Source organism: Thamnophis elegans, chromosome 13 (assembly GCF_009769535.1).
Source record: "Thamnophis elegans isolate rThaEle1 chromosome 13, rThaEle1.pri, whole genome shotgun sequence".
Lineage (NCBI taxonomy): Eukaryota > Metazoa > Chordata > Lepidosauria > Squamata > Colubridae > Thamnophis > Thamnophis elegans.
The window spans coordinates 19,446,757-19,460,752 of NC_045553.1; the positions used below are offsets into that span (position 1 = coordinate 19,446,757).

At 52.0% G+C, this 13,996-nt stretch overlaps 1 protein-coding gene across 3 annotated transcripts in view; it reads right to left on the reverse strand.

Moving 5' to 3' along the window:
* The window catches only part of HK2 (hexokinase 2), a 31,162-nt gene extending 17,668 nt beyond the window's left edge, over positions 1-13,494 (reverse strand). For 2 of the 3 annotated variants that reach the window (XM_032229808.1, XM_032229810.1), the window contains exons 1-2: positions 7,352-7,596; positions 342-504 (exon numbers count right to left, since the gene is read on the reverse strand). In XM_032229808.1, coding sequence (XP_032085699.1) covers positions 342-504; positions 7,352-7,414 — 226 coding nt within the window. In that variant the 5' untranslated portion in view covers positions 7,415-7,596. Of the gene's footprint in view, positions 1-341; positions 505-7,351; positions 7,597-11,768 lie in introns of those variants that run through there. The other variant, XM_032229809.1, reaches the window with a different exon arrangement.
* Positions 13,495-13,996: the final 502 nt, after the last annotated feature.

Genomic DNA, 13,996 nt, shown 5'->3' on the forward strand with positions numbered 1-13,996 from the left:
CAGAAGAGCTATAATGGGTTTCTATTTTGGGGGGCATTGTTGACAAGAGGAACTGATGTAATTATTATTTAATACTATATGATATGGGCTATGTATAGTATACATGTGAGTGTGTGTTATGAAAAGAAAATAAAATATTTCAAACGTAAAAAAAGAAAAAGAAACATACTACAGCATAAGCTCCAGAATTCAGAGAACACCGTTTTTGGAGGCCCATTTGTATAGGAAAGTTCCAAAAGTTTAAGAAATGTTCTCTAAAGATGCTCTAAACATTTGATCTAAGGAAGAACTGAACTTCTAGGACCAAGAGGGCCCCTACTGTGGGGGAGCCGAGACTTCACCTGTTCCATCAGGAATGGACCTCACAAAAGTTGGCAGCATTTTCACAGAGGCCGTAGGGTTGGTGTCTGCCCCCAGGCCCTTCTCCATTTCCTTCCGGAACCGTTCTGAGATGTCACGGAGGGTGTCATCCGAAAGCCGCAGGTGATAAAGGTACTTGTCCACCTGGCAACAGGAGAAAGATGGGTCAGGCCACTTTCAAAACACTTTCAGGAACTACAAGAGCCAATATGTAGGGCCATCCCAGCCAATCAGCATCTGGGAATCTCAGTTGGTCCTCACTGTGTGCAGGAAAAGGCTGAACTGAGAAGTTTAATCCTAAACAGGCCAACAAATTGCCCACTGCACCAACATGGGAAAATGGATGGTGGAATTTTAAGATATGCCTTGGCACACTTGGGAACATCCAAAAGAAACACAGAACAGTGATTGCAGCCTATTTCATACAGAACTAGAAAGGCTTAAAAACAAAATCCATGGAAATTATAAAACTAGCCATTTAAAAAAAAAGTCCAGAAGAAATTGAGATAAAGGTGTGTTGAGATGCCCAAAGCTGTGGCCAAAGTGAATTATTGAAAGATAGCGCCCTCTCCACCTTGACCTCCCAGGGTCACATCCTGCACCTGGGGTCAACCAGCAGCAGATCCGCTTTGCCCGGCTGGTCCTGCTGGCTGGAGGGAAGGTTCAGAATCCAGCTGGTCCAGGAAGGCTGCTTGCAAATACTGACTAGCAACCCCCCAACGGAGGTCCTCCAAAGGCAGAGCAGGGCAGGAATCCCACAGCTGCAGGCACAAGGGAGGCTTTTCATTTTCTGTGTCGCCGCCCAGGTTGCCTCATTAAAGGCCTGCCAGAGATCATCATTTGGGAACTGCTGATTTAATTACTCTGCTTTTACTCGATTAAAATGAAGTTGAAAAGAAGGGCCGATTTCTGGAGGGAGCTGGCCAGCCAGGCACCTTTGACTTAATGACTCTCCCCCACCCCCCTTCTCCTCCATTGCAGATCCTTCATCTCCTGATGGGGAAACCACTTCTGTGGTCAGAAATTGCTGCAGGTTCCAGAATTAAGTTCATTCATCACCTGACAAAGGTTCCCTAAAGTTTATGCACATTACCCAATCAGGATTTCAAAGACGATGCAGTGGCTGGAGCTGAACAGAGCCACTTCTGCATTTCAGAATCTTATGACAACCGGCTGCAAGAGGAACCAGGGCTAAAAGTTTGTAACACAGAAATGCCACAATGCCTTTATTTCCCAGCTAGAAAAACAATACTTAAAAGATTGCATTAGGGAGCAAATTAGAAGGTGCATCAGTTGCTCGTAACCACCATTCCTGTCCCCCAAGAGGGATTTTTGATTAATGTGACATCTTTCCCACCCATCTCCCAGCAGCCAGGAGGGTCCTAGGTGAGCCTAACCTTGTGATTTAACAGGGAGGGGGGAAGATTGCAGAAAGTGACAGGGACGTTTGCTTTCACAATCAGCTAAAAATAGGAAGCTGGAAATCTTTTAATACCCCCAAGGGAGGAGGGGGATATGAGGGGTTAGGACTTTGATTTTGCCAGCAATCGATTTAATTCAGTGCCAGACAGAGAAATTCTCATTGATCCCCCCCCCCTTATCTTTCACTTGATTTTGATGTTTCTTTTGAAGGGGAAGTGTGGTGCTTTCACCTGGTTGCATGTTGGGCGTGCCTTTCATTGCATTCACCCTCCCTGTGTAGGGGATCTGTAGCCACCTGGTCTTCCTACACCTTCCTTAACTCCCAAGAGATGTTTTCAAGAAATTCCTCCCTTGTAGCTTTGTTTATTTAGCCTCCTGCCTCTCTCAAACTCCTGGACATGGATTTCCCCTTTTACAGAAATCGGATGAAGTGATGTCCCCCATTTCTGGGTTTCAGAGAATTCCAGGCTGCTTTTCTGGCAGTTCTACTATAGTTGAAATTGAATGGTTTAACTTAACCCTGTTGCCTGATGGCCATTCAGTGTATCGTCAGTTGCCCAAGTAAAGCAGTTGCCTTGATGGATTTGTGTTATGCTACAAGGCACAATTGTAGTTTGCCTTCCCTGTTTCTAGCCAGAGTGCAGCCCCTTGGCTTCCTCCTGTGTCAATTGCTTCCGACCTCTGTAGTGGAACAGGAAGTGCCACTAAGAGCTTCTGAATTTTTTCTGTTGCACAAACAGAGACTGAAGCTTATTTGCTTTCCCAAGCAGGTGGCCACCAGGACAAGAGGGAGGGTGTGTCTGAATACACATTTCTTTTCAAAGGGAGTAAGGAGGCTGCCACTGTGAGCCCACAGCCTGCTTTAAGTCACATCGGCTGGCCAGGCTCATGCCATGCACTGGACACAGGAGGGAGAGTCGGTAGCCTGTCCTTGTCCTGGAACTACAGAGCTCTTTCAAACATTCCCAGGCCGACTGTTTTTTGAGAGTGGGGGACACTTTCCATTCCCACACACGGTAGTGAACTGAATGAGACAGTCTGGACTCCCAGCAACTGCCTGACAAGCCCAGCCCACCCCCACATCCCCAGTTCTCTTGGCAGCAGTTTCAGGAGTGGCCTGTCCTGGCCTCCCTCTTCCTCCTGGGCCCAAGAGAAGAGACTGGTCCAAGATCACCCAGCTGGATTTGTGCCGCAGGCAGGCGCTCTGGCATGACCTCCAAAGGCCCATTGATCAGGAAAGTTAGCCTGGGAATCGCCCCCTTCCTTGCCTGCTTCCAGGGAGCCCAGACGTCAATGAGCAGCATCAGCCCCAGCAGCTTCCGTCAGCCCAAGGAGCTTTGCTTGGGGAGCCCCTGGACATCCACACACCCTCCCCTCTCTGCCCAGGGCCAGAGCCCCCCACCCCACCCCCCAGAGGCTCCAGATCAAACCCTCCGCTTCCAGGCGGCCTTCGTGTGCCAAGGCCAAGCGTAGCAGAGCCAGCCACACACCCTGCCAAGCCATGGAATCCCTGGGTGGATTCTGGACAGAGGGACATGTGAACAAGGCTCACAAGGACTGGTTCAACAAACCAAAGTTGAAAACAATCTGGCTTGCTCTCATGCCCGTGTCGGATCAGTCTTCGGCAGCTCCTGCATACTTGATTTCCCAACCTTATGTAACCTTACGTGAAAATAAATATGTTCTCAAAATTCTGACCCCATTCACACCAGGCTGCCTGCCCACAGCCCTCAACCAAGAAGAGTTTGGACAAGGAATGCTTTCTGGAATCTCCTTGGTGGGCGAATCTGTTCCTGGGCTGATCTCCTTCCGCCTCCCTCTCTCATGCCCAGAGCTGCTCTGATCTCAGGAGAGCCAGGCTCAGCACCAGAACCAGAGGTCAACCGTCCTCCAGCCCACAGCAGGGCAGTCCTTTATTCAGTCAGGGTCTACCATGAACCACAATGTGCTAAGGCAAGGCAAGGCAAGAAACAGCTGAGAGCTGAAGGCCTTCCCATTTCCCCGAAGGAAAGGAGCTCCCTCTGCCTGTGAGGTCAAAAGATTAACTTTCCTTCTTGACAGATTTCTCGCTCAGTCCCCAGTGAGTCAGCTTCCTGCTTGGCTGGTTCTTCCTTACTCATCTCAACCCTCGTTCTACACATTGCCTGTGCTTTACTCAGCCGCTGGATGGGAGACACACGTGGAAAGCGATTGCCAATTTAAGGTGCTTCTGTCCAAGCTGTGGGCAAGAAGGGCATATGCTGGAGGGCTCGAAAGGAAGCCCCTCTCCTTGCCTGACAGCCTTTCAGACCAGAGGATCCCCCACCTTCCTTTTCAGCACAACAATTCTCCGGGGGGGGGGGGGCTGGCACCCATCAGCACAATCACACCAAGAGACTCAGATGGTAAACAATAACAAAGGCCAATAGCAGCTAATTGCTTTCTCTACCAAGAGAACAACAAATAGATGCCCATTTGGATGCAGAAGAGGAGAAGGTGACCCAGCCAAAGTTGTTTTGGAGGCTGTTTTGGCTATGAAGGTGTGTTGACCTGGTTGGGGGGGGGCACACCAGCACTAATTTCTGGGCTCTTCCCAAAGCAGCAGATTGCCTTGAGGTCAGCCCTTCAAGTTAATCCATGCAGGAAACCAAAACCATCAGTACTGGTATTTCTGCATCCAAATGGCATCTATTTGTTGTGTTCAACAGACATATTTTTAGAGAGCAGAAATACGTTAGTCTCATTTTAGTGTTAATTCCTTATTCCTAGAACTCCAACATACAAATTATATCTTATAATGATGCCTCAGTTATAGCAAGTCTAATTTATAACTCAACAACCGTAACGATGAAATACACACTGAAGGTAAAACAGGGTGCGTTGCATTGTTACGGTTCTTAACAGTGATAGTCCAGGCCCAATGTTCCGGATTCTAATTCAAGGGCACTGGGGGAAATCAACCAATGGGGAAGAGAAGCAGAATGAAACTCTTTCCCTTCTCTCCACCTTCTGGATTTTGGGGGACGGAAGAAAGGGTGTTTCTCCCAAGGCAACCGTAGAGGCCCTCCAGACTGCTCCTGAACTGCAGGTGGTGGCAATACCAGCAGGAGATGCATCAGAACCTGAAGGCTGAGTTCCAAACTGAACCCAAATAAAGTTGCACAACCTAACAGAGCAAAGGATGCTAAAATTCTGAAGCAATCCATCAAGGGAAATTAGGATTTTCTTTTCTCAAATACAATATTTTCTGAAGCCTGATTTATAAGAATAACTGGTAGATGGATATTTTCTCCTGCTCTGCTACAGATTACACACTCTAGCAGTCACAGTTTACATGTTTGAAGTGACTCGACCTTGGGTGAAATTTTATGGCCCTGTGGGTCATGCCTTTTTCCAAGGGAAGATTGCCCGCAGCCCTTCAAAGGAGAGCCCCTCCTACACCCTGGAGGGCAGCAGTTAAAGGTTCTGCCTGCCTGGCAGCTGTACGAAATGTGCACTGCCCTTCCTGCCCCGAGTCTGGCCGCTCTGCAGCAAAATCAAGCAGGACATTGCCTGTGCAAAAGGAGATGGCCCTCCCTCCTCCATTGGGGGGGGGGAGCATACCAGCACCTAGGTGTGCACTGCACAGACCCCCAGGGGGAAAGGGGCTCCAGGGCACAGCGGAAGGCGGAGGCTCCTCCCCTTGGCCAAAGGAGCTTGGCATAACTTCTTTTGGAGGTTACTGAGAGAGGTTTGTGGGCATTCTTGATGCCACTTCATCAGCAAGGGAGGCCTGTGCGAAAGAGGGACCAGACCCAGGTTGGAAAAACTAGTCCATGACATCTTCACCAATCCCTCCACTGCCCCACCCCCATCACCCACACACAATGCACAATAAGTAGCACGGCTGGTTGATTCCTCTGGCTTTGCTGCCCTCCCTCCTTAGCTGGGGCAAAATGTCCACCAATCCTAGAGCTGCAGTAGGAAGAGGGCGGGTCCAGCCCCTCTGGGCCACTTCTGCCTCCCCCGCCCCATCCCCCGTCCCGTTGCCATGCCAGTGCAATTGAGTGGGGGGGAGGGGAGATGGCAAACACAGGGGCCCACTTTTCTTTAGGATTCCTTTCCCTTCCCTGCCTTTCTCCACATAGTCCCCAACAGGGCTGCTGAGTCCCCAGATAACCTTTGAATCCCATTAACATCAAGGAAGGAGGAGATGCTTTTGGGAGGAGGAATTGGGAGGTTTTTAAAAGGTTTCCCATTGCTGGAACCCTCTGACTTCCTTCCAAGGAAATGGGGACCAGGGCCAGGAGATGCTGCCGCCCCAAGGAGGCCACCGGGGATGCATCTCAATCAGGAGGAAATCTCAGTGAAGGAAGAGATGAGAAGAGATTCTAGGAAACCACTGCTGTCACAGAAGGAGTGGCTGCAGTTGAGGACAAGGCTGGGTGCGGCACCGAGTTGCTCAACAATGCTCTACTTTCCTTTATTGAGAGTATTTGTACGGCCTCGCTCTCTTACAAAACTCCGGATGGCTTACAACCTATGAATAAAGCCATCCTTACCACAAATAAATCCAACAATGGAAAAGTTGGCACCACAACCACGTTTTCCTGATGCAACCCATAACCTTCTCCCCCCATTCGGACCTTAGAGAAGATGAAGCCGAGCCCTTAGGGGGTGGGGGGAGGGCACAGGAGCTCCCGAAGTTTCCTTGGAAGAGGCCCAGCATCTTGGCATTTCTGGGAAGGGCTCCGCGGGAAGGCCCCCTCCCCACCTTATGCCTCGACCAGCGCCCCGCCTGGCCTCCCCATCCTCCCCGTTTCAGGCTCCGCCCCTTCCCGGGCCTTGGGGGCCTCTACAGGGGAGGCGGGAAGTCCGCAACCTCTTTGGAGACAGCCGCGGCCGGCACTCGCGGACACCACTTTGCAGGAGAGCGAACTGAAGGCGGGTAGCGGGCGCCTCCCAGGCGAGCCTTTCGGGCCCCGCCACCGGGAAGCGCGGGGTGATCCCGGGGACCCTTCGGGGCCACGGCTGCCGCTCGGCATCTTTCGGGCAAGGGGAAAAGATGCCAGCGGCGTCCGGCCCGCCTCACTTCAGGCCCGGCCGGGGCCGTCCTCGCTAGGGCTGGGGGGCCAGCGGCCTGAGCGCGCCCGGGAAGCGCCGGCTCCGGGAGAGGCTCCAGGCGCAAAGGGCTCCCCTGCCTTTCCTTAGGAAGTTTCTCCCCGCCGCTTCTTTAGGCGAGCGAGGGAGCAACCCGACGGGCGAAACAGTCGCTTCCCGCGCCGTTTGCCCGCCAGGCCGCCACGCTTGCCTGATGCCCCGGCCGCTCGGAAACCCCCCAGCCAGGTCCCAGAGAAGCGGGGCTGCCGGGCGCCTTTCACGCCTCTTGACCCGCGCCGCTTCTTCAGCCACTGTCCTCGGGACGGAGGCCGCCTGTCTTTGGGTCGCTGCCCGCCCTGCCCCAGACGCAGTCGCGGGAAAGCGCCCCCCCCCCGCCAGACCTTTCCCCCCAGAGCCCCGGGAGCGCCTGTGCCGGCGAGGCGGGGTCCGGCGGCGCTGGCGAGGAGAGAGGAAGCGCGCTCGGCCCAACCCACGTGCTGCCCGGCCTCACCCGCTGCGCCTGGTCGTGGTGGAGCTCAGTGAAGAGGTAGGCCAGCAAGTGTGAGGCGATCATGGTGCCGGTGCCGCCGACGGAGGCTCGGAACCGCCCAGCCCGACGCGGAGGAGCCCGAGGCAGCGGTCGGAGCGGAGCGGAGTTGGGACGGCGCCGGCCGGACAAAGTGACTCGCGAGCCACGCCGGCTAATCAGGCATCCCGGCCGGCTTCCGCGTGACGCGCCCTGCCCGCCGCCGCCCATTGGCCCAGGGTGGAGGGTGTGTGCGGGGGGGGTGGAGGGAGCGGCTGTTCCGGGGGCCGAGGCTCAACCCCCCACCCCGAGGGCGCCTCGCCGCGTGTCTCACGGCACGTGCGGAGGGAGCCGAGCCGGGGCCTCCTGCCCGCCCTCTTGCTCCGCCAAGGCTCGGTGCATCCCTGCAGGGCAGCACAACTCCGGGGCGCTGGCGAAGGCGGCTGCTCCTGCCCAGCGGAGAAGGCTCGGCCGGCGGGCGCCGCGAGGAGAGCCGCACCTTCCGAACCTGCTTGCGTGGAAGCAAGCGCAGCCCGGGCAGCGTCCGCGGCGTCTCCCAACCGGCCTCTCTGATCTGTCCCCGCCGCCCCTTCTCCGCGTGCCTGGCTGATGGAGGCGGCCTCCCGCCCACGATCCCAGCCGGTCGAGGCTCCACGCTGGAGCCAAAGGGCTTCCTTCTGGCTGAAAGCGAAAGCGAACCTTCGTCGTGGGCCGGAGCAGCTCTGCGCGCAGCTGAGCTCGTTTCCTTCCAGCACCGGTTCCAAACCGCCGAGCAGTTGAAGCTGGTTCACGCAGTTCACGTTGGGAAAGACGTTCCTGTATCTAATGCTAACTAAACCGAGTTTTATAATAATGTATGTATTCATAATTTGTAAAACTAACTCAGCCAAAAGAGAACTGCCTCTAAAACCTACGTGCAGGGCCTGGATTGGCAATCACAGGTCTTCCCGCTTGGCAGAGTCGGTGGGACCTTGGAGAGAAAAGCTGGGAGTCCCATCTATAACTTAACTTCTGCACATGACTCACAGGGTGAACAAGAGCTTAAAGCCTGATTTATGCTCCAGAACTCAGCAGTTGTCTGACTTTTGAGATTTGAGAAAAGACCTGATGGGGGAATAGATTAAGTCTTCCAAAACACATTCAAGATTGAAAAGGATCTTGACAGACTTGAATGTGCACAAATTAAGACCACATGAGTGATAACTCTTCAGCATCTCATGTTGGGTCCAGTTCTGGTCGCCACCATAGAAGGATGCCGAGGGCCGGGAAAAGGGGCAGGGAAGAGGGCTGAGTAAAGGGGCATGAAAAACTGACTCTCCTCCCAGTGTCCATCCAAAATGGCAGCATGTGCTCAGGATCCTCCCTCCCTCCTCATTGGATTATAAGCGTGGATTTAGATGGGTGTCCTGCACTCTAAGGGGATGCCAACCTTGGCTGGAGGTAGAGAAGCCAGGGGGCTGAAGGGGGCAGCAACAGCAGCAGCACTTCTAATCCCAGGGAACCTCCCAGGCACCCGCTACAACCCTTGCTCCTTCCGACCTTGCTCAACGCTTGTTCCTTTAGAGCAGCCCTGGGGCTTGCTTAACAACATCCTCCTCCTCCACAGGGCGGAAAGGGCTGCACAATCACTTCTTCACAGGAAGAGAAAGTATTTGGTAAGTGACTGAGAATTGCAAACTTCCTTTTCAGAGGGGAGGAGAAGGAAGGTGGTGAGACAGACAAATGTGCTGAAGGAAAAGAAAGTGCTAGAAGGGGAAAGAGGATTGCACCATTTCAATCAAACCAGATGCTATTTAACTCATTTCCCAAGGCAGAGTTACAATTTCCATACTTTACACTCATATGGCTGAGCATTATGGGAGATCACAGATGTGGAAGGTGACAGCATGTCTGTCTGTTATTACCACCTGGTTGACAACAAGATGCACACCCAGAGTAGAGGACAATTTTATGCCATTGAAAACCAGGAGCAAGAATTGGTGACGTAAATTTAATTATGAATGAATGAATGAATTAGATAAGATTATATTGCAGGAAAAGTGATTTTTTTCATCATTTTGAATTACAAGCCTTTCAGATAATTAACAAATCTCCCATCATTAATGCCTACCTTTCTAACCTGCATAGCTGATGGGAATTGTAGTCCAGCATGAGTTGGTCCAATTAACTCTCCTATCCAGCTCCAACAAAACGTTCCCTTTAAAACATTTATGTATTTAACCTATCCAGATTCCAGTTAACTCACAAAAACCCATGTTCGATGTTGCCCCACACGTTGTCCTCAGGCTTTTGCAAGAATGTTTTTTTGGGGAAAAGGGTGTGGATGAGGCCCTACAGTATTTAATATCACATCTGTCGTAATCAGTACTGGGTTGTTTTCCACACACACACTGCGTATGCCTGATTGCAACATTTCTTCCATTGCCACTGCATATCGCAAAACTGGAATTTTTGTTACATAATTTTTCTGCGGAAACTTTTCAAGCGAACAGATGTGCCAGATTGTGCAGTGCAGGGCAAGAAAGCTGAGCCTGCCCTGGGGCCCTCCAGCCAACCCCACGGCCACAACCTCAGCTGGAAACTGAAGCCCCTCTGAGGAGTGACTTGAGGCTGACAGCTTCCCAGGAGCTCCAAGGCTGCCCAAAACCCTCTCTGGACGGGCTAACCTGAATATCTGGGCTTCCCCTGCCCTCCAGGGACAACGGAGGGGCTCCCTGCACAGCCAGTCTTCAGCCCCCTCCAGACCTTTAGGCTCCCTGCAGGGCGATGAATGGAGCTGCCTTGCAAGGGGGGGGGGTATTCTTTTCATCGCTGCAGTGAAAACAGGCCATTTGCCAACCTCTGCATTTCTCTTAGAGATTTTCCAAAAACTGAAGAGCCATCAAAAATGTTTGAGGTAAAAAATGGCCCCCAATTGAACAGGATGTGTTGCTCCTCCTGAACTTTTCAGAGTTACAAGCACTGACAGCCACAAGGAGTTCGGAACTGCTTAGCAAGATCAATAGCCTTGATCTGACTGAGATACAAGGAGTCCTTGACATGACCATTTAGTAATCATTTGAAGACCAGTCCTCCCATTTACAACCACTGCAGCATCCCCACAGTTGCATGATTAAAATTTGGACGCTTGGCAACCAGCATGCTTTTAAGGCTGCAGGGTCCGAGGGCGATTAGATGGCCAGGTGGGACCTTCCAGGCCAGCTCCCAATCGGCAAAGCCAGTGGAGGAAGCCTGAGTGGTTTGACTTGGTGATTCACTTAACAGCGCCAATGATTTGCTTAAAAACAGGCAAAAGCCACACCATTGTGCCTGCTTTTTAGCAACAGAAATTTTGCTCCCAGTTGTCATAACTGAACACTCTCTGAATATTGAGAGAGAGAGAGAACCACTTTCATCTAGCGATGAAGAAATCTTAAGCCATCTAAAGGGCTTGAAGCCAGGAGACGGTGAGTTCTATCAGTGAGTTAGGGCCAATCACACTTTCTCCGCCAACCCACTCCATGAGGATGATGTGGGGGAAATGGAAAGAGAAAGGAGTAGTAGACCTCTGCTGCTTTGAATTATTTGTAAAAATAATAAAGGTGAGATTTTTAAAATATCTAAATCTAATCTTCATGGCTAACTATTCTTCTATTTATTTATTTTTTTGAATAAAGACCATCAGGAAGGAAAGGTAAGCATGAAAATGAAAGCATAAACATATCAACTATTTATTACTTTTTAAAAAATTCAAAACCATGGCAAAATATTCTCCACAATTTATATGAATGAGAACCTGGTAGACCCCCCCCCCCTGGCAGCCAAGGGAGCAGCAGCCAAGGAAGAGACCCTGGGAGCACCTGGGAGAGCAGCTGCCATGAAGGGCTCGGGAAAGAGATTCCCTCCCTGCAGAGATCAAGACCAGGCAAGTACTGGGATTCTCTATGGAGCCTCATTCATGAAAGCAAAAGTTGGACCTTGAAGAAGCAGGGGGAAGGGGAATAATATTGACCCTCTCCATTTCAGAAGACCCTTCTGAGAAGGCTGTGAAGGGCCAAGAGAGCCAACCAAAGCCATTGGGCCAGAGGTTTCACTCAGGCCCCAATCACCTGGTTACATGGCCCTGCTTGATGTGAAAACCCAGCTCTCCAGAGAAGGCTCTGGGAAGGAGAAGAAGAGGACCAGCAGCAGCCAAGTGGAGGCTCTGTGGTGATGAGGCTCCCTCGTAAGATCCAGAAGAGAATCATTTAGGGATCCTCCCCGTAAAGAAAACCTTTCTATGTGGATGATAAGAGTCAAGACCAACTTGACAGCAGGTAAAAACAGTCATTGTAAGTGAGATTTTGAAGTTGAAGCCCGACTGAGGAGAGGAGGAAGAGGAACAATTGCTTCTCTTCTTAAAACCCCAAACATGAAAACCTACCTGATCAAAGATGATCTGCTCCTTGGCCTCTTCCCTGCCCTCCATCCTCTCCAAGTTCTTGGCCACAGCTGCAGGTGATCTGGAGCTGCCCTGGAGTCCTGAAAGCTCAGCAGGACTTGAGCCTGGGAGGGCGGCTCCGGGAGCATTTATGGGGCAGCTGGCAGCGGTTGGCTGAGGTCACCAGCTGGGCGAGGCTGAGCATGTTGCACAGGCAGATAGAATTGTGTGCCTTGAATCCAATGTCCGGGTAAGGAGAGGCTGTGCCCAGTTGCTGAAAAAGGACTTTGGACGCAATACCTCAGCCGCAGCTCTTCCTCTTGGACAGCCACTGCCGGGCTCCCTTCACTCAAGCATCCTCAGCACAATACAACCAGGAACGGCAGGGCCTTTTGTTTTTTAAAAAAAGGAAGCTGATTTTCTATTTTTTTATTATTACTGCAGGTTCTGTGATGGATTGCATTTGAGTGGTTTTAGTGAAAGAGCAGCATGTCATCGTCAGAACGCGAAGGAAGATTGTGGTTGTCGCTAACATTGGGCCACCCGCCAAGGAGTGCCCCTGCTTGGAGCTGCTTCCTGATTCTTTCCTCCTCGGTTTTTCCTTTCCTTCTGCTGAGAGCCAATGGGGAGGAAACGGGTTTGTCCCTCTGCTCTCTGCATGCAGCCCTGGTTTTAAGCGTGGATCCCTGAGAAAGGACAGGCGCTCCAGCCTCTGGGCCACCTGAGCTCCTCCAGGTTAATAAGACTTAAAAGAAGTCAGGGCTTAATACTTAAGCCTCAATAAGACTTAAGGAGAGTAAAACACTGTCCTGCCCAAACAGAGCCCGGCTCTGTCTTTCTCGGCATCTGGTTTCTACTCTGGCCAGTTCTGGGGAGGTTCCCAGCAGCCGTGCAGCCCTTGTTCCCAGCATGTGGCATTCAGAGGTAGACTGCCTCTGGGCATGGAGATCTGTAGGCATAGTTTCAGTTTACGCAGGCTGTCTGCAGGTTGCCCGCTGGCAGCAGGGGGGCAAGTCTCTTGTGTATGCACCCAGGCCCTATATCAGCCTCACTCCAAGTACACCCACTTTATGTATTATGCATTTCTCAGAGGAGGAAAATGTTTGAGAAACCGACAAATGGATTTCGGCACAGAATTAGTTTGTGCATTGTAGCTAGCCAATCCTTTCAGTTGAAACAGAACAAGCCCCTTTAATATGGGATGTGTGAAGAGTGACCCAACCTTCATTTATGAAACACTCCTGTCCTGGGCCCCCATTCCTCTCCTTTGGAAGGAAACCCAGGGTGTCATTTTAGACTTTAAAAAAGAGAATGCTAATCTGTTAAGGATGAAGTGCAGGAATACGGACTCCTGGGAGTTTTCTCCACCCGATTTACAGTTTTTCCAACTTGCACAGAAGACTTGGTGCCTGGGCGGGGGGCCCTCAGCCAGGGGACACTTTGCGGTACTTGGATAGGCCCATCTGGCTTTCCCTGAACCCAGAGCCAGGCCCAGGGGAGGGATGCCTTTGCTGCCCATTCTGCTCCCAGCTCCAGGCCAGGTGAGACAGGAGCGCCTGGCCCTATGCTGGGCTCTCTCCTGCAGCCGCCTCCTCTGGCAGCAGAAGCACCTGGGCACCTTTTGGCTGGCCGTTGTTTCAATAAACCTGATTTCAACCTGGGTGTGGAGCGGGTGGGAAGGGAGGCAGCAGCCAAGAAGAAGCAGGAAGCGGGCAGGAGGCAAGATTCCCACCATCCCCCCCCCTGCTGAGTCAGTGCCCTAGACGGGACGTGACCTGAAGCACCCGGGGGGGGGGGGGGGGGCTCCTGTGGCCTCCATGGAAGGAGCAGGGGAAAGAAAAGCGGTTTAAAGCGGAGCTGAGATGCTGCGCCGTTAATTCCCTCCTAGGGAGATTAGATGGTGGGGCAGAAGAGTGCGGGAAGGGAGGGAGGAAGACACTATCCTGACATGACCTCCCTGAAGGTAGGTGGGATCAGGCGACCTAGGAGCAGGCCAGGAGAGTTGCTCCATCAGCTGGAACCTCTCCTGCCCCGACACGCTTTCCCTCGGCAGCAGAAATCCTACTTTGCGTGGTTGCTGGGAATAACAGAAGCCACAACAGGGGAGGGAGAGGACACTAAACCACACAGAATTGGATGGTTTGCACTGAAGAGGAGGGGCAGAATCACCAGGGGAAGCATGTTATAAGCATGCATTAAAATCATTTATTTTGGTACATTGGAAACCTGAA